A 20,826-nucleotide genomic window follows, 5' to 3' on the forward strand; every position below is an offset into this window, starting at 1 on the left:
AGAGAGAGAGAAAGAGATGCTGGTAGGCGTTTGTTTTTCAAAGACGTTCATTGACGCTTTACAGCTTTTCCAACTGACATTAAAAGAGACAGAATAATCAATATTTATTCATTAAGTAATTGTAAACAAGTTCGGAAATTACATGAGTGCACTGCTGTGTGTTCCCTCTGAGTCATGTCTGCCTGTTAATGTAACAGGCATTCATTGTTATCAAAAAGTTACGTACTAAACCTTTAAATATGCTAATATATTATATATATATAAAACATCAACATATCATTGTCAAATTATTTATAATGTGCTGTTATAATTACTATAAACAAGTGAGACCACGGTGGAAAGGCTTAATAACACCTCATGCCAGAGTTCACAACATTAAGACAACATTTGCCCTGAATTATCTTTGTGGATAAACCCTGTTTTTTTACCCATAAATCAGTGTGTTTACTTCATAATGGACTCTGGCCACGTAGTTTAGTGAATCATGGTTGGATCCCACTCTGACTGAAACCTTCTTACTACTTTGTTTTGCTCTTTTCTACTACAGTACACCCCAATAAAACAAACTGTCCCGTGGCAGGGAATATGTTCTCTAATTGAATGAGGTGTGAAATTGTTCTAGGATTAAAGACGTTGGAGGAGGACAGTCTTTCTGATGTGGGTTGTGAGTTGCCATCGTCCGCTTTCCATTAAAATGTCAACATATTCTCCAGTTAATGTTCGCTAAGACTTTCCCACCGAACTCGCAGCGCCGGGGCCGAAACCTGAGAACACTGTGGATTTGTTGCAGCTGCACCTGTACACACACACACACACACACACACACACACACACACACACACACACACACACACACACACACACACACACACACACACACACACACACACACACACACACACACACACACACACACACACAAATGACCATAGCAAGAGGAGAGCGGGTGCCAAGCGGTGACAGCATTGCCTCTTCTTGTGTGTCTGTATTGGTTATTAGTGTGTGTGTGTGTGTGTGTGTGTGTGTGTGTGTGTGAGTCCTGTTCTGAAAATCAACCATGGTGTGTGAAGATCTGCTTTTCTGACCTTACACCAAACAACTTTTAAAGCGATTTCACTGTTGCAGACTGCTTTCCTATATCGTAATGAAATCCTGAGAGTCTCAATCGTCGTCCCATCGTTTGGTGGAAGGTGGTCATAAAACTCAGTCCGAGTCACTCTTGACGTTCTGACAACATCAAACGTTTGATATTATGGTAAATTTTAATTCTTGGTAGTGAAGTTAAACCATGTGAGAATGGTCAACAACCAATGGGTGCACTCCCTTTAGCACCAAACAGGAAGCAGAAAACAACTAGAGCCGGTGTTTTTTTAAGGTTGCTATGGCGGCGCGCTAAGCTAAAGACTAAAGAGGGAAAGTTGCCAATTTTCAACCCTTCTGAAGCGCTTTATCCAACGGATGTTTTATCGGCGAATAAACGCCGACCTCCGGGTACTGCCACCGTTCATCTGCATGTACAACAGAGAAGAAAATCGGCAAACTTTCCCTTAAGTTACCAGCTAACCCCAGCGGTAGCTAGCTAGCTTGGTACATTTTTTAAAACTAATCTAGTTGTAGTCTTGCAATGTGTAACCCTGCAAGATCCTCAGTCTTTACATATTATGACATATGGTGTCAGACTTTAGTCTTTTCAAAGTCTGTTCAAAGTCTTCTAGTGTATAGTAGGCAAGTCATGTCAGACTTCTGTGCCTACACACGCCTATTTTTGACATATATAGCCTATATATATTGAATCATTTGGGAATTTAAAGAACTAGAGCAGTGCCCGTTGAAAATATGCATGTCCGGAACAAGATGATTTCTTGGCCTCCAGTATTGCTGCTTACAGCTTTCTGGAGAACCATTTGCTAGAGAGCGTCATTTGCTAACAGCTAGCTATTTGGAACATGGCTATTTGTGAGAAAAAAGGCATTCATTCCTAGAGATTCATCACTGATGCTTGAAATGTTTGCGTTTGCTACAATTTAACATCTCCGGTCTCTCTGTGCATCTCTACCAGAACGTGTTCAGCGCTGTCCTTATCATTAGAGAACATATTTTTTACCATAAACTGCCATGGTCAGCTTCTTACTGCATTCGGACATATTTTGATTGCAGTTGGACTTTGATTTTAACAAACCTTTTGGTTAGAAATCTGTGTTGCCCTTACCTTCGTCACACAGGTTAAGTTTGGACAAGTTGTGTCCATCGTAGGCCTCTTCATACATGGAGCCACTCTCTCTCTCTTCATATGTGCTCAGATACATGGCCTTGTTCTCCATCGCCTCCTGACTGGAAAGAAAAATTACACACAGTATGATCCACTGAAATTGTTGTACATTACAAAACAATCTCTTCTTGACCAACCCAAATCTTTTACAGTTTACTGTCACAAAAGGTACAAGTAAGTTAAGAAAAAAATATCTGTGGCAAAATCAACAAATGTAGATACTTTCATACAGGTGGTGCACTTGTCCCCTTTAGACGTAAATGAACACAAAGTTATTCTCATCAGTCATCGCCATTATTTGATTTTAAAATGCTTCAATCCTGATGGGAATAGTTTATTTCCCAGGCCTACTCCTTATGGATTTGGGAAGACCATGTATTGAGGTGTAGGTTTACGGTTATGAAATGTATTTTATAATTGAGGGTCCTTACAGGTATAGAAGGTCAAATTTGTGTTTGTTTTCTATTGGTGCCCTCTAGTGCTGCGAATCAGGTGAGCCAGTTGTAAGAGCTGTGACTGTCTTTGTTGCCCATTTCAAGCTACAATACACACAGGCGCGCACACAGACACACAGACACACACACACACACACACACACACACACACACACACACACCGTTTGCCCCCATTCCATCTGTCTGCTTGCCTTTTAGCAGGATATGTTAAAAAAAAAAACTATGAATAAATGCACATAAAACATTGTGGAGAGGTCGGTCATGGGGTAAAAAAGAACTGATTTACCTTTCATACCAACTAGCCATAAGGTGTGTGTGTGGCTGCTGCTTCTCATAGTACTGCATCAGAAGTGCCAATTTCTGATTTAGACATACTGTAACTGCTCTGCCAACTTCTTCTTTTTCACACAGTACAGTGTTTGAGTGTCAGCCCAAATGGAAACACTATAACTACAACTACACCGCTGATAGATATCTGGATAAAGTGGTGCATCCATCCATTCACACGTCCCTTTTTCACCGTTTATCTGGTTTGCAGCAGAGTAAGCAAAGTCCACACGTCCCTCTCCATAGCCATGTCCTGCTGCCCTTACTGGGAGATCCTGAGGTGTTCCCAGGCCAGCTAACTGGGTCCCTTTAACACAAATGAACATTGGTTCTACTCTGAGCCTCTTTCTGGATGTCCAAACTCATAATAATAATTTATACATACCACACACAGGCCTGAAATACACATGTACATGCTCAGGTCCTATACATGCACTAATGGAGAGATGTCATAGTCGGTGGTCTGCGACTGCTAAACAGGCACCCTGGGCGGTTGTGGGGTGGGGGTGGGGGGTTCAAATTATATGGGAAGCGGATGGTAGAGTTGGGAGAAATTCTCTTGTTTACAATCAAGCAACTCAAGACGGTTCTGTAATAGCCCTTGATTGGTCATGTAAGGGATAAAAATACTGTACATTGACATGTTACATTGAGTTTCCCAGTCGTAAGTAGCACTTCAATGTTGGTGTGAATGCTATACAAGTTGGAAACTAATTATAGTACTGATTGTAGGGTTTATAGTAAATCCCATATAGTCTATATCCTTGACGTTCCACTTCCTGGATTGCTCTGGTGCCGCAGGAAATTCCGCCAGATGCATGTATTTTTGCCGATTTCCGTTTCCTTCCACTTTACTTTTTGTTGGAATTTTAAACTCTGGTGGATTCATGAGGACTATGGTTGGTTCCTCAGATCTCTGCAGGGTAAATTGAGACAGCTAGCTAGACTATCTGTCCAATCAGAGTTATCTGGCACAACTATTTTGCAGCGGCTCTGTGTGGAGCTTAGAACCGCCCATGATGATTGTGATTTAAAGAAATGCCAATAAACCAGAGCACGTTTTTCTCCCATCCCGTAATGCTGTGTGAACTAGCCAGACCTTCCTCCACTCCGCAGCGTGTGGATAGTCTGGCAAAGCGAGACTAATCCTATATGACTTAAACGTTCTGCTGATAAATCTTCTGCCATAGACAGTGCAGTATACGGCACAAATCCTCCAGTTGAACTCTTATTCCATTATACCTTCCCTTAAATCCAAAATCCTAGCAATAATTTGGCAAGAATATGAACATAAACGTCTCATTTCAGGAGCAGCCACAAGAATGTGTCCATCTCCTTCATTTATAAAGGATAAGCTTGAATTCCTTTGCTTCCATTTGACTCCTAAAAAGGCAAAATGTAACTCCAGAATCGTATTTAACCCCATGTGAATTACGAGAGGTGAAAAATGAAGAGGGCTTTGACAGATATGGTTACGGCAGGATTCCAACACGTCCTCCTTTCACAACCTAAAACATAAATCTAATGAAAACATTTCCTGGGAGAGTAAAGTGTCCCAGAAGCCACTTATCACCACAAGAAGTGTGGTAACACACGGTTGACAATGACATCCAGCAGGTGCAGCAATCCAATCTGGCACACAATCTATGATGGCATAACTCAATTTGTAATTAGAAGCACATTGAATTTCACATTTTGTGTGTCAAGACTTAAAACTGATAATGAATCGCAATCAGTTGCAGCCATACACCCGACTATTTACTCTGAGCTAAGCACATTTGCTCTTCTGGTTTGGGTAGAGTTTCCCACGCTACACACAATGTAAGTCAAATATGGCCGGCATATGAGTTAAGTGAAAAGGGAACGCAGAACAAATAGATAACGGTTGTGTCAGACCATAGACGTCTCTGAGGAGTAAAATTAAATCTGCTCAAATCAGGAGTCGGTGGGTGTTAAAACTCCCACAAGCCCCAGCGGCAGATCTGTGAATGTTTGACAAAGTTGTAAAAAAGTGCTCAGTCTGGACTTTCTCATTACAGAGGGGATAGAGGGGTCAGGTTGACATTTAGATCGAAACTAGACAGAAACCATTGGGGCTGCTAGGAGATCCCACTAAACTCTTCGTACTTCAGTGTGTGTGTGTGTGTGTGTGTGTGTGTGTGTGTGTGTGTGTGTGTGTGTGTGTGTGTGTGTGTGTGTGTGTGTGAGTAATCTTCAAATAACACCGAGTTCGGTGGGATATAACAGTTTTTCGCACACACTCAGTTGGCCTTTGTAGTCAGTGCCAACAGAAGATGGTGGGAAAGCAAAGAGGCACCTCCATCTCTGAAACTGTGGACAAAATAATGGAAACACCACATGAAATGTAGACAAAAATCTAAAGTAAGAAAACCTCATGAAGGTTTGTTACACGGGTAAATATGCACGGTATGGGTCAGATTTAATGGGCCAGACAACCCAAAACAACAAAAACAGGTGAACCTCTACCTGTGCATTTCCAGAGCATCCTCTAGGAGCAGCAACGCTAACCATAAGTGACAAAAGGCCTTGAACACCTCTGCGTACAGCAGGGGTGTCAAACATACGGCCCGTAGACCAGAACTGGCCCGCCAAAGGGTCCAATCAGGCCCACTGGATGACTATGCAGTAAATAATTGATTCAGAGTCCAAATTTACCATTTTAATCTCAGAGAATATTTTAGTTCTTTTTCCGTTAATTTATAACTTAGAAATAAAGATTTTTTTTCTTGGAATATTACCCCTCACTCCCGGAACCGTAACATTATCTATTTTTCCTACAATGGCCTTAGAACACTGGTCTGGCCCATTTGAGATCAAATTAAGGGTATATGGCCAATAATTTGAACTAAAATGAGTTTGACACCCCTGGCTTACTAGCCTGGCTCCACCCTCCTACGTATGCCTGCTCAATTTTCATTTTCCTTCAGTACTACGTCTGGGTTTGAGGTATATTCTTGGGTTTTCTCCAGTCAAATCTTTACCAGTCAAATCAGCGAACAGAGGGAGTGGCTGAAAACGATGACGTTGAGGTTGTGCGCTAGTTTGAGTTGTAGTTCTGTAATGGTGGTGGAGGAAGATGGGAGCGAAGCCATTCGGTCCGTTGTGGCAACGCTGCCGAATATCCAGAAGTTAAAGCCCGAGCAAGAACAGCCTTTGCTGAGTTGTGTTGGAGGCCATTATGTTGTGGCCCTCCTCTTTCGGGGAAATGTTTGATTTTCCAGCTCGCTCCGTTAGTGGTGAATGAGTTGGCTAAGGCCAGCACTAGCGATGCTAACCCGACGTCACCTCAAAACATTTGCACATTTTGAGTAAACACCAAAGAGGCCTTTAAAGCACAATATCAGCTGTTCATCACAGTGTTGAAGAGCTGAGGGAAATCTGGTGATTTAATGTGGCTGAACCCTTACAGGAAGTGGATTTTCACTTTCTTCATCCCTCAAATGACTGGAGGCCTTTCTTTTTGGAGCTCCATCCAGTCACTACAAACAGTTCAAGATGCAGCACGACAACAAAACAAGAAGAAGAAGAAGAAGAAGAAGAAGAAGAAGAAGAAGAAGAAAAAGAAGCACAAAACAGTGGTGCGTCCTCCATCTTATTTACGATTGACACTCAAATATTGTCAGGTGGTAAGATTATTTTGTCCACTTATGTCCTGGACCTCCACAGTTAAAGAGATTAACATGTTTTCACTTTCTTAAAAGGTCCCATGGCATTAAAATTTCACTTTATGAGATTTTTTTTAACATTAATATGCATTCCCCCAGCCTGCCTATGGTCCCCCAGTGGCTAGAAATGGTGATAGGTGTAAACCGAGCCCTGGGTATCCTGCTCTGCCTTTGAGAAAATGAAAGCTCAGATGGACCAATCAGGAATCTTCTCCTTATGAGGTCATAAGGAGCAAGGTTACCTCCCCTTTCTCTGCTTTGACTGCCCAGAGAATTTGGCCCACCCATGAGAGAGAGACATCATGGCTTTCAAACGAGCAAAGTGGCAGTTGGTCAAGGCCACAACCCCACCCTCCACCTTGCCCCCCCTCTCTCCTCCTTAATAGCTACAGACACAGAAATGGCACATCCTAAGGAAACTAATTGTGGGACTGGCTCTAGTGGCTGTAATTCTGCACCAAGGCTGAATTTTGGGAAAGAGACTTCAGATACAGTATTAGGGGACCACTAAGGTCTATATAAAAAAGAGACTTCAGATACAGTATTAGGGGACCACTAAGGTCTATATAAAAGAGACTTCAGATACAGTATTAGGGGACCACTAAGGTCTATATAAAAGAGACTTCAGATACAGTATTAAGGGACCACTAAGGTCTATATAAAAGAGACTTCAGATACAATATTAGGGGACCACTTAGGTCTATATAAAAGAGACTTCAGATACAGTATTAGGGGACCACTAAGGTCTATATAAAAGAGACTTCAGATACAGTATTAGGGGACCACTAAGGTCTATATAAAAGAGACTTCAGATACAGTATTAGGGGACCACTAAGGTCTATATAAAAAGAGACTTCAGATACAGTATTAGGGGACCACAAAGGCCTATATAAAAGAGACTTCAGATACAGTATTAGGGGACCACTAAGGTCTATATAAAAGCATCCAAAGAGCACCATGTCATGGGACCTTTAAGGATTGTTCTGGAGAGAGGCATCAATGTGTAATTGTTGTATCAGGACAAGGTGGAGCTAGTTTTAACATCTTTATAGTTAGATAGTTAGTTAGTGAGCTAGTTTAGTCCAGTGGGATTTCTTTCTCTAATATTTGCTTTTTTGTAAAATATTGGATACTTTTTTGTTTAGAGTGGAATTGTCTCTTTGGAGAAGCTGCTAAGAACCCATAGACATCTGAAACGTCAAAAGAACGCATTCCGTCTACCACAGCTCCACACAGGTTTGGGTCTAGTCCACTCAATAGAAAATGCAGAGATAGAGAATTGAAATTCACCCAGCAAGAGAGGAGACAATTTTATTGTCATGCGTCGCCGCATTTGACAGACCTGCCCCCAACTGAGCACCTCGATTGTCTGCGAGGGAACCAGGGTGTGTGGTCTCTGGCAGAACAGCCAGGGGCGTAGCACAAAATTCTGGACCTTGTACATAGGCATTCTCTATGGGCCCCTCCCCACATCAACGGGTATTCATTCTAAGGTCTTTATGGGCCCTCCTCACATTATGGCCCTGTATACTCAGTATACTCAGTCCCTTTCCCTTCAATCCAACTCTCCCATACTGAATTTAAAACAATTTTAAAAGTCAGTGCATTTCTGATGCACTTGAGTGCATTTGTTTGTTAATTAATAAGTTCAATTATGTAACTATTTCCCACTTGCGAGTCGATTTTATGACTTAATATAGAAGTAGGGTGCTTAGTTGGAGTACAATATCTCTCTCTCTCTCTCTTTCTCTCTCTCTCTCTCTCTCTCTCTCTCTCTCTATACATAGGAACCCTCCCATGTCATTGCTCAACCATCCATGTGCAACATTAGCCCATTTTTCTTGGTTAATTAAAGGCAGAGATACTTTACCCATGACCTCCGAAACACAAAGCAAATATTTTCTGCGGATGAGTTCCATTAAAAGTGCATTTCCTGTCCTGTTGTAATGTAGCATACCGCTCTAACAGATTACATGCAGTAAATCAGCCTTTGAACTGTTGCCATTCTACCTAATTGCAATGAATATTTAACAGATATTAACCAGTTTGCCACCTTAAAAAGGTCAAAGCACAATAAATCATGTGGTGATTTTAGAGTGCTGCAGCCTTTGTGCTGAACAAATGTCATTAACCTGTTAACACATAAGTGCATAAATCACTAAACTGTGTCCCTATTTAACATACTTACTTAGCATATTTGCCAATATGAAAATACGTTTTGAATACTAGGTAATATAAATTATTATTATTTTTTTTTTTTTTAAAAGAGATGACAATCAGGTGACACACAGTTAACTGAGGTTTGAAACAGGTGCAGTAACTGCAGGATTCATGCATTTTACGATACAGGTTTGTCAGATAATGGTAAACCTGCAAGACGTTAAACACCAAAAGTGAGACAAAATAAGCCGCAAAAGTACTCTTCTCTCACCTTGTCAGCTGGCAATTAAAAATGCAAATCACAGCTCCACGTTTCTCATAATTCCCAAAAAGTTGCTTCCTGACGCTGTAACTCCAGGCTTTTGTCAGCTGTCAGTGTCATTCAAAACTGCACCATGCACTCTCTCTCTCACTGTGTGTGTGTGTGTGTGTGTGTGTGTGTGTGTGTGTGTGTGTGCGCGCTGCAGAGTTCTATAGAAGAGAACAGGCTCAGACATTTGGAGTAATATATCCACAACATCGTCATGTGACCATCACAGAACTCCAGCTGAAGTTTGCTCTGCGCGCAGAGCAGCTGCTGGAGAAGAGAGAGGTGAAGAAAGGTAGCTCCACCTGCTGTACGCATGCGCCCTCTGTTGGTTGTAGGTGGTAAATTACGGGACTGGATCGTTTTATACTGGCATTGTTTTAGAGTTACAACAGTTACAAAGGAAAAATCATGGTTTGGCATTTACATGTACACCTAAATAAATGATGCATTCGTTAACTCACCAATCGAGGCAAGAAGTTGTAAACACCGCAGTCCATACATTCCAGTGCTAAATTGGTCTGACCCAATGACAAAAATTAACAACAGCCTATAACAAAAGTATTTAGTTGTGTGCATTTGAATTTTCAAATCAAATCTTCAAATTCAAAGTGATTTACTGTTTGACGAGTGCTTTGTTGGCATTTGATTAGTTGTAGATTTATTCAGTAATATGCACAACTAACACTAATGCACAAAATATAAGGGAAATGGTAAGGGCCTTAAGTTGGATCCTACATTGTTATTTGGGCCTGCTGCCCTGTCTTGTGTCAAAATTAAGTTTTGATATATATAAAAAAATTAATATATATATATATGTATATACATACACACATACAGTATATATATATATATATATATAATTTTTTTTATTGCATTTCACAAGAAATCCCAGCTGAAAGTTCATTCTACAATTATACACAGCTTTCTATGCCCACACAGCCCCCACACCCACTCTATAGCACAGTGATGCTCAAAACAAACACACACACACAAAAGGATATATACACACACACACACACACACACACACACACACACACACACACACACACACACACACACACACACACACACACACACATACATATACTAATACATAAATATACCATACCATACCCACATTCATATGTGTTAAGAAAATAAAAATAAAATAAAATGAAGACATGTATCTACATGAAGATGCAGGATGGGGGAGTTTATCAGGGGCCTTAAAGCTACAAAACTACATTATTGATAGCGCAATTGTGCATATGTAAGATATTGTGGGCTTAATTAGATTAAATATTATTTAACATAATTTCACCAGGATATTAAAAACAAACAATAAGAAAAATGTAAACATATCAAAGAAGTGCTCATGGCCCCTTATAGACCTGGGAACCTAAAAATAAAACTTGATAGGACCAAGAACAACTTTACACATGTAAGCCGGGTACAAAATTAGCACCATCTACCAGCCAAATGCTGGTAAAATATGGTGGTATATATTTGCTTTGCTCACCAGTCATAGCAGTTACTCATAATGTTTTCATGTAATTTTAATCCAAACAAGATGTAGGCCTATGATTGGGCCTTTCGCCAATATGCATGTACCATGCAGTTTGGAAATATTTCTGACATCACTGAAGGTATCACGAAAGCGGGAGGCCACATTACGACTCCTACCAAGGCCACGCCAAGACCCGCCCTACGAAGCAGCTCGATTGGTTGGGGTTAGGCATTTCACCTCGAGGATAGGACCTGAACAAATGGGGTTACGTGACTTTGCATAGGCATGGACGCCTGGCCAATAGTAGTGATTGAAGGGCGGGTCTTGGCGTGGCCATGGTAGGATTCATAATTTCGCCAGCGGGAGTGCGGAACAAGGATGTGTCGAGCTCGAGCGCGCCCATCCTTGGGCGGAGCCGGGAAGAAGAATGTACCTAATGTAACCGAATCTAACACTTTTAACAGGTACAGACTCGCCGTTAGTAGCCCATCAGGCTATCTATCAGGAGCAAACCGGACCGGAGGTAAATATAACTTATCACTCAACAAAAACCTTCATAAAGTTTGTAAAGATGTCAGTGTTTTGTTTTACCTACAGTCTGTTGTGGATGTTTGATGTTATTTAAAGGCAGCTGTTGATGGGTTACTGTAAAAGCCCCTGTTCGGGCCGGCCGGGCCGTCTTTCTTCTTATGTAGGCCTACACAAGGCAACACGCCAAATTGTATTCACATTTTTGTCATTTTAAGGAGGCTTTAACTACCGGGACAGTTACACACCTGCTTTAGCACAGAAAATACGTTTGAGAATAACTGCTTCAATTCGGCATTATCTATCTACCTACAAGAATATACTTTATTAGTCTAAATGAAAACATTTACCACCACTTTTTTTTTACATCAAAGTTAAACACAGCATTGCACAGTGTGAGTGTAACGCAGTACCGTTTCAGATATGGTGGTGCACGAGGAATGTTATACAGAACTCTAGCACATTCATTCTCAAAAGGTAAGAAGTCCCGTTTGATATTTACCATTTGCTAAAAGGAGACACAAAATCAAGCGGTCATTGTTCGAATTATGAGCAGAGAATTGGCCTAGACCTAACCATGGGAGAGATAATGCATCAGGGCTAGACTGCATCATGCCGAGTGGACAAAAGCTACAGATTAGAGAGCTTAAGTCTATGTGAACTAAGCCTAATGGAAGTTAAACCATTGAACAGTAAAAATTGTAAGGCTTGATGAAAAGATGAGGTAATTCTGCAAGGCACCACACGATGGTAGGATTACACCTTGGGATGCACGAATCAACCTGTAACCTGGATCTCTGTGTCCTGTTTGAACATTTGGTCCAGTTTGGTTCATCGTACCGCATGAGAACAATCCCATCCGAACTCTGTTGGTCCTTCACTTCGCCTTTGTTCAGACATTTTTCTGGTTTACATCTTAATTTTCCCAATTTCAGACTGGAATTTACTGAGACAAAATTGTGTGACTGCTTGTGATTAGACAACATCTGCAATTTTTAGAAGAATTGCATCTTTCTTATTTTTTATTTTTTTTAAAATAAGCTTTCTTTTGGTAGCGGAATGTGTTTCCTTAACTAAGGTACCGGAGAAATTATTGTTTTGCTATCAATACTGAAACTCAGGGATCATATTGTCACTGATATAGAAATAAAATCTAATTATACCCATTTCTGCAATCCAATCCAATTACTTTTGTTTACAAGTCCTGGTTCAGTTGTAACTGGGCAGTGTGAACAAATGCACGCGCTGGTTCAGCGCAAATAAGGCAAGCTGGATATACAGTCACTTTATTCCCCTGCAGATATACACACAGTTTGGGCGTCATATAGTAAAGGAAACGCTGTACTAAGTAAGGCTGGGTACCAAATTCAATACTTTTTTTGGGCACAGACCGAATTGACTCTAAAGTATCGAGTTATGCCTCGTCATTCAAAACCCAATTTCAATACCTAAAGAGTAAATCTCACCAGCATCAGTGAGCCAATAAGCACGCAGCATGCTTCTACCACCTACTACCTAATGATGCTGGTGATTTTTAATTTACAGGTCATAGAGGCAGGCAGGAAAAAAAATCTACGTTACACAGAGAAGGACTCACGTAGTAGGAGCTGAAAATATAAATTAAAAATGTATTTTTGTTTTATAAAATTGGTATCAAAAAAGGTAGTTTTTTTTCATTTAGGAACCGGTATTGAATATTTTTTAACAATACCCATCCTTAAAGCAACATATGTAACTTTTAGCCCTACAGGTTATTGGAGAACCGCTAACAAGCCGCGATGTGTAGTTACATTTTTCGAGAGGTGCACATCAGGCTACGGCGTAGGGTCTGGCGTAGGGTCCGTGTCTCCACGTACCTATGTACGTAGCCACGGTGTAGATATAACGCAGAAACATAAATCCCGCTTTAGTCCTAAGGCATAAAACCAACTTTGAAGACAAAAGTGAGATTTTCTTCTTCACCCTTGACTCACCCCGACGCTGACGGGAAGTTTCCTCTGTCTTTGTGTGTAAATGTCTTCACTCTCTGTATGTCAATTACTCTGCTGGGACATTGTTACAGCCCCGGTCAATCGCGCACCCCTCTTAATTAACACAGTGAATTACATTCCTATATTTATACCCCAATAACGAGACTGGCCCGCTGAAAAGGTCACTAACAGTTTAGCAGTTTTTTTCGCCCTAAAGCAATGCAGCCCAGGAGGATATGGCTGGGAGGAGAGCCAAAAGAACCGGAGGCGAAGAAGAAACTTTTTGTGACCTCAGAGTGTCTTAGTTGGTTGGTTTCACCTTGCTGTTATTTTCAGCTCCGAGGAATTCTTCAACCAGCTATTTGTCATCATGTTCAAGAGGTTGTTGAATTAATCACTGGAAAATAGGCTTATTCTGAGGAAGTAGGTGACACCGCATGAGAAGGAAAATGTAATCCACAGCATCAAATATCAAGAGAAAATGACATTGCCTCACACTAAAGGGTCTACCGCAGACAATAATGTCCTCAGCTCATGTGCCCCGGGGCCAAACTGCACAAGCTGCTGCAGACGGACTTCACAGTCATTGAATTTCTCTGCTCAAAGTCTTGTTGGGTTTTCCTGGAGAAAAAGTTCTGGCAAAATCTTGACAGAAAATTAATGACCAACAATTTTGGGTCATTTATCAAGCAAAAGATGCCAAACATTTGCTTCTTAAATGTGAAGATTGCCTGCTTTGCTATGTTTAATATCGTTGTCAATTTATGTATGTTTTATTTTTTTTTGCCTGTTGTTTTAGGGGTGGGAATCACCAAAGGCCTCACGATACGATATCATCATGATGCTTATGTCACGATATGAGATTATTGCAATTTCAAACAATAGATTACCTTCTCTCCAACTTCAAATTTTTCCCAATTTCAAACGATGTCCCCAAAACGAAACTTAGTCAACATTTATTTTATCTAAAAAGATACATTTCTCTGTTTGGTCATCTCACTTCAATTTTATTGCTGCAAAATGGGATTGTCAAGCAGACAAACTGACCAACACATATCTAATAAAAGATCGATACTTGGCGTCCGTGTAGCGATACAGTATTGCCACGGAAAATATTGCGATACTATGCTTTATCGATTTTTCCCTCTGCCCCTATGTTGTATGTACGTTGACATATTGATGATTGTATTACTATTTTTATTGCAGATTTGTTTTTCTTCCTGTCACTCTAATGTTATCTGATTGTGATATATTTTTGGACCCCCTCAAAAAACAAGCTGATACATCTCAAAGGGTTTGTCAATTATATACGTTTGTACTTTGAACTGTTGCCAGGACGAAAAACCGTTTGAAGATGACACCTTGGGTCATGTAAAATTCTTATGCTTTTTTTTTTCTAAAAACTAACCAAAACAAACAAATGGTCACTGTCAAACCTACAAAAATAATGCAGTAAACCAGAATAACTCTTTTACAACTAAAGACCTGATGAGTGAGAAGCTTACAAGGCGCACTTGGAGTGTGATAAGGGCAAAAAAAAAATCTGGAACTAATTCAATATTTAAAGGTCCCATGACATGCTGCTCTTTGGATGCTTTTATATAGACCTTAGTGGTCCCTTAATACTGTATCTGAAGTCTCTTTTATATAGACCTTAGTGGTCCCTTAATACTGTATCTGAAGTCTCTTTTATATAGACCTTAGTGGTCCCTTAATACTGTATCTGAAGTCTCTTTTATATAGACCTTAGTGGTCCCCTAATACTGTATCTGAAGTCTCTTTTATATAGGCCTTAGTGGTCCCCTAATACTGTATCTGAAGTCTCTTTTATATAGACCTTAGTGGTCCCCTAATACTGTATCTGAAGTCTCTTTTATATAGACCTTAGTGGTCCCCTAATACTGTATCTTAAGTCTCTTTTATATAGACCTTAGTGGTCCCCTAATACTGTATCTGAAGTCTCTTTTATATAGACCTTAGTGGTCCCTTAATACTGTATCTGAAGTCTCTTTTATATAGACCTTAGTGGTCCCCTAATACTGTATCTGAAGTCTCTTTTATATAGACCTTAGTGGTCCCCTAATACTGTATCTGAAGTCTCTTTTATATAGACCTTAGTGGTCCCTTAATATTGTATCTGAAATCTCTTTTATATAGACCTTAGTGGTCCTCTAATACTGTATCTGAAGTCTCTTTTATATAGACCTTAGTGGTCCCCTAATACTGTATCTGAAGTCTCTTTTATATAGACCTTAGTGGTCCCCTAATACTGTATCTGAAGTCTCTTTTATATAGACCTTAGTGGTCCTCTAATACTGTATCTGAAGTCTCTTTTATATAGACCTTAGTGGTCCCCTAATACTGTATCTGAAGTCTCTTTTATATAGACCTTAGTGGTCCCCTAATACTGTATCTGAAGTCTCTTTTATATAGACCTTAGTGGTCCCCTAATACTGTATCTGAAGTCTCTTTTATATAGACCTTAGTGGTCCCTTAATATTGTATCTGAAATCTCTTTTATATAGACCTTAGTGGTCCTCTAATACTGTATCTGAAGTCTCTTTTATATAGACCTTAGTGGTCCCCTAATACTGTATCTGAAGTCTCTTTTATATAGACCTTAGTGGTCCCCTAATACTGTATCTGAAGTCTCTTTTATATAGACCTTAGTGGTCCTCTAATACTGTATCTGAAGTCTCTTTTATATAGACCTTAGTGGTCCCCTAATACTGTATCTGAAGTCTCTTTTATATAGACCTTAGTGGTCCCCTAATACTGTATCTGAAGTCTCTTTTATATAGACCTTAGTGGTCCCCTAATACTGTATCTGAAGTCTCTTTTATATAGACCTTAGTGGTCCCTTAATATTGTATCTGAAGTCTCTTTTATATAGACCTTAGTGGTCCCCTAATACTGTATCTGAAGTCTCTTTCCCGAAATTCAGCCTTGGTGCAGAATTACAGCCACTAGAGCCAGTCCCACAATGAGCTTTCCTTAGGATGTGCCATTTCTGTGTCTGTAGCTATTGAGGAGGAGAGAGGGGGGGGGCATGGTGGAGGGTGGGGGTGTAGCCTTGACCAACTGCCACTTTGCTCGTTTTGAAAGCCATGATGTCTCTCTCTCTCTCTCATGGGTGGGCCAAATTCTCTGGGCGGGCAAAGCAGAGAAAGGGGAGGTAGCCTTTCCCCTTATGACCTCATAAGGAGAAGATTCCAGATCGGCCCATCTGAGCTTTCATTTTCTCAAAAGCAGAGCAGGATACCCAGGGCTCGGTTTACACCTATCACCATTTCTTGCCACTGGGGGACCATAGGCAGGCTGGGGGAACGCATATTAATGTTAAAACACCTCATAAAGCCATGGGACCTTTAAGATGTTTTTACTCCAGAACAATGTTTCTGTGTTCTTAACTTCTGTGCTTTTGTCTTTGCAGGGTGATGTGGTTGCAGAGTGATGGGCCTTTCGAAGCGAGTGTCATCGTGGTCGGTGGAAGAAGTGTTGGAGTGGGTGCAGGATCAGTACCCGACCCACATGGGCACGCTCCATAAAGCCATAATCAAGCACGCTATATCAGGTACAACTACTGCCTTTAAAAACAAGACTTTGAAAAGACTACGGTCTGACCCAATCTCACATCTAAAGACAACCATCTCACATCTACCATCAAAGCCTGTCATAATATGTAAAGACTGAGGATCTTGCAGGGTGACGCATTGCAAGACTACAACTAGATTATTTTTGAAAAATGTAACCTAGCTAGCTAGCTACTGCTAGCGTTAGCTGGTAACTTAAGGGAAAGTTTGCGGCTTTTCTGTTCTGCCGTACATGCAGATGAACGGTGGCCCGGTACCCGGAGGTCTGCGTTTATCCGCCGTTAAAATTCTCGTTGGATGACTCACTTCAGAAGGGTTGGAAATTGGCAACTTTTCCTCTTTAGCGTTTAGCTTAGCGCGGCACCATAGCAACCATAAACAACACTGGCTATAGCTGTTTTCTGCTTCCTGTTTGATGCTGACCCATTGGTTGTTGACAATGTTCACACGATTTATTTTCCCTACCAAGACTTAAAACTTACGATAACCTCAAACACGTTTGATGTTGTCGGAACGTCAAAAGACTGACTCGGACCGAGTTTTATGACCACCTTCCATCAAACGATTGAGACGACGGTTGAGACTCTCAGGATTTCATTACGATATAGGAAAGCAGTCTGCGACAGTGAAATCGCTTTAAAAGTCGTTTGGTGTAAGGTCGGCATAAGGCATTATATTCAACTTCATTGTTAGATGAGAAGATCCATTTGTCAAGAGGACGTTCATTTTTCCGCCTCTTTTCAATTTAGAATTTGTGCAATAAGTTTTGGTTTTACTCTGCTTTTGATTCACACATCCAATTTGGGAATGAATGAATACTCCCACATGCACACCTCTCTTCCAGGGCGTGCATTGCTGAGACTAAAGGACCATCACTTGGAGCTACTCGGGGTGGAGGCTGAGGAACAGCAGCAGGAAATCTTGCAGGGCCTCCTCCTCCTCAGAGTTCATGAAGAAATCAATGAACTCAATGAAATCTGCTCTGGTAAGAATGCCAAATGACTTTGTCTTCAGGGTGTAGCTGAGTGCCATACTCATAGAATAGTAGGGCTGGGCAATATATTGACATGATATCGATATTGTGATATCAGACTAGATATCGTCTTAGACTTTGGATATCATAATATCGTAACATGGCTTAAAGCTATTGTGCATAGTTTCTGTCGACCCCCCATGAGGAATTATAAGTAATGTCAACAACACTGTCGGCGCGTCGACATGATACAAGCCTTCGGATCCTGCACCACCCCCCCACCCCTCCTCCACACAGTTGCTAGTAGCCAAGGAGGACACGGAGGATTAAAAACACATGATGGACTCTTCAGAAGAGGTCATTATCTTCGCTCGATTCTCTGCACGCAAAAGTCGCCGGACGCCACAATCTTCTGAACATAGCCATACTGAGAAATACAGAGGGAGTTGTGTGGAGCTGATAGTCTTAATTAGCTTTGTAGCAACTCATTTGGCAGGATATTAATCATCTTCTGGCAGGTTTGTTTCCCTCACAATCAAACTTAGCCATGTATTATAAAAACATGTTTGATATCACCAGCATTTACTAAAAATGTAACTAAATCTGCCAAAATAGAAAAACCTCATTTTTTTTTTTTTTACATTTTAATTATTGTGTAGCATTTGTGTCCACAGAGAGAAACCAGTTGCTAACTTTTATTTTATTTGTTCTCTTTTCTGCTCTGCAGAGTGTTTTTCTCTATAGCAGAGAATAAATGTCTTCAGGAGGAACGGGGCTTACTTTTTTCAAATTTTCCGTCCATTCATTCATCCATGTGAAGGAGAGAGAACAGTGGGAGTGTGGAAACAACAAGAGAAGGTGAAAGTGAAAGAAGAATCAATGAAGAATGAAGAGAGAAAGAAACCCATTTCCTGTGTGAAATCTGACCTGTGCAGATGGATGGGATTAGTTTTTGTCTGAGTGTCTTTTTCTGAGCTCTAGTGTCCATTCGTCTCTGTTTTCTGTCTATCTCTAAAGTGGGTTTACATCCCATCAGTGTATCACAAAATGGTTTTAGCTACGTCAAACCATTTTTGGTCCAGACTGAAATATCTCAACAGCTACTGGATGAATTGTAATGAAACTTTCTACAGACATTCACGATTCCCATCAAACACGTTTATTGTCAACACAATGCTGACGGTCCTAAGTGAAATAACAAATAACAAGCTGTTCTTCTTTCAGCTTTCTTGTTGGGTTTTCCTGGAGAAAATATTCTGGCAAAATCATGACAGAAAATGAATGACCAACAATTTTGGGTCATTAATCAAGCAGAAGATGCCAAACATTTGCTTCTTAAATGTGAAGATTTCCTGTTTTGCTATGTTTAACATCATTGTAAATTATATACATTTGGACTTTGAACTGTTGCTAGGACTAAAAGCCGTTTGAAGATGATACGTTGTGTCATGGGAAATTCTGATGGGATTTTTTTTCTACAAGCGAACTGAAAGAAATGGTCAAACCTACGAAGATAATTCGGTAAACCAGAATAAGTGGATAGAGGAGAAGAGGATGACTCCTACTGACTTTGGTGACCCACTGACTTTTCCTCCAGTGCCATTAGGTCAACATTTGTGGTTTTGAGGGGAAATGTCTCAAAACTTCTGGATGGACTGGTACAGATGTTCACGTCCCCCTCAGGATGAATTGTAATCTGTTAATTTTTCCTCCTCAAGTTGACTCTGCTCAACTGGTCGGTCAGGGTTTTCAGCTGTGGACATCGAAGTAAACACAGGATGGGGGTGTTTTTTTATTTATTAATTATTTTATAACTTGTAAATATCTTATGCAAGTGGTCCTAAAACTTTCAGATGCCTATTTTATATAATGCCCTTTTTCCTTCATTTATGTAAGCCTACTTTTAATGTGTATTCTAGGCATCTCTACCACTCAAAGTTTTTATTACATACAGTAAAAGGTCATTATTTCTAAACCTTTTGGTTTGATGAATAAAAAATGCTGCCTTGGCAACACAATCCTGCCACTTGTGTGTCTTCTTTCTGCTTTTACAGCTGTAGCCTCATGCCTCTCACACACTTCCAGTGTTCCCCTGTAACTTTGTTCCTGTATGGCTTGAAAGAAAAGAAAAAGAAAGATCTAGGACTCTTAAAACTAAAAGGTCATAATAATAATAAAAAAACAAAACATTAATGCATACTTGTGTGCTGCCCAAATCAACATGCTATAGACTCCAAAGACAGCAAGTGTAGTGTTGATGAACAGAGCAGTAAAAAATGTAATCAAACTACGTGGCATCAGTCATATCAGTCTGATCGTAATCCATGAAGTTCACACTTTGACAGAGTGACACTTTTAGGGGCCTTAGCTACCATGCAACTGATGAAAATATAAAACAAAATGAAAGAACTTTGTCAAGATGTTGTGAGGCATTCAGGTGACCAGGTTTACACGCATAGATTGTATACAGTAGTTACTCTTTTTCCTCCTTAAATAGCTTATACGTTTCCTAAAACCATCTTGTTCCATACTGTCTTTTAGCATTATATACTGTATATTGTCAGCTTGTTTCAGCTCATAATTGATGCTATATGATGTTTACCAGAGTAAAGCCAAGACTCTTATGTTTTTAATTGCTACACCATTCCATCAAATGGACATATTCTAAATCTCTTCTCATTCTCTCATCATTTTATACACATTCCCTAAATTCTCCACTAGAATTTAAAATAAAGTTTGTTGGGGTTGAACATATTTAGCTGCACAGGATGAGTTTGTAAGGACTGACCTACTAGTGAGTCAGTGAGAAACAAAGAAATACAAGAAAAAAGATAATTGTATAATTTGTATAAAATTACAAACATGCGCTTGCACTCTACGAATGAGGTATACTGCTGTTAAGGGAAAAAACAATATGCTTATGAAAACTTAAACCTGGTGGTGGGAGTGTGAGTGCAATTATATACAGTAGATGTTTCCAGAAAACCAAACCTCCTATCAAGTGACCTTTCCTCTCTTTTTGTGTGTGTGTGTGTGTGTGTGTGTGTGTGTGTGTGTGTGTGTGTGT

General features: G+C 40.3%; 2 protein-coding genes across 3 annotated transcripts in view; one reads left to right on the forward strand and one right to left on the reverse strand.

The window, feature by feature from the left end:
• The window catches only part of scara5 (scavenger receptor class A, member 5 (putative)), a 78,330-nt gene extending 68,907 nt beyond the window's left edge, over window positions 1-9,423 (reverse strand). Inside the window, exons 1-3 of one of the 2 annotated variants that reach the window (XM_028605383.1) lie at window positions 9,169-9,423; window positions 3,245-3,358; window positions 2,210-2,331 (exon numbers count right to left, since the gene is read on the reverse strand). In XM_028605383.1, the coding sequence (XP_028461184.1) occupies window positions 2,210-2,321 (112 nt within the window). In that variant the 5' untranslated portion in view covers window positions 2,322-2,331; window positions 3,245-3,358; window positions 9,169-9,423. The remainder of the gene's footprint in view (window positions 1-2,209; window positions 2,332-3,244; window positions 3,359-9,168) is intronic. The other variant, XM_028605382.1, reaches the window with a different exon arrangement.
• Window positions 9,424-11,066: 1,643 nt separating this feature from the next.
• Window positions 11,067-19,777, forward strand: LOC114573415 (sterile alpha motif domain-containing protein 12). The gene is made up of 4 exons (XM_028605607.1): window positions 11,067-11,218; window positions 16,627-16,767; window positions 17,631-17,771; window positions 18,487-19,777. Exons 2-4 carry the CDS (start codon window positions 16,647-16,649, stop codon window positions 18,501-18,503), a joined length of 279 nt encoding a protein of 92 aa, XP_028461408.1. The 5' UTR covers window positions 11,067-11,218; window positions 16,627-16,646; the 3' UTR covers window positions 18,504-19,777.
• The last annotated feature ends 1,049 nt before the right edge of the window (window positions 19,778-20,826 follow it).

The sequence above is a fragment of the Perca flavescens genome, chromosome 18 (assembly GCF_004354835.1).
Source record: "Perca flavescens isolate YP-PL-M2 chromosome 18, PFLA_1.0, whole genome shotgun sequence".
In the NCBI taxonomy this organism is placed as follows: domain Eukaryota; kingdom Metazoa; phylum Chordata; class Actinopteri; order Perciformes; family Percidae; genus Perca; species Perca flavescens.

Coding starts and splice junctions, on each gene's coding strand:
- LOC114573415 (XM_028605607.1), top strand. CDS start 16,647: ATGGGCCTTTCGAAGCGAGTGTCATCGTGGTCGGTGGAAGAAGTGTTG. Junction 16,768..17,630: donor AATCAAGCACGCTATATCAG/GTACAACTACTG, acceptor CCTCTCTTCCAG/GGCGTGCATTGCTGAGACTA.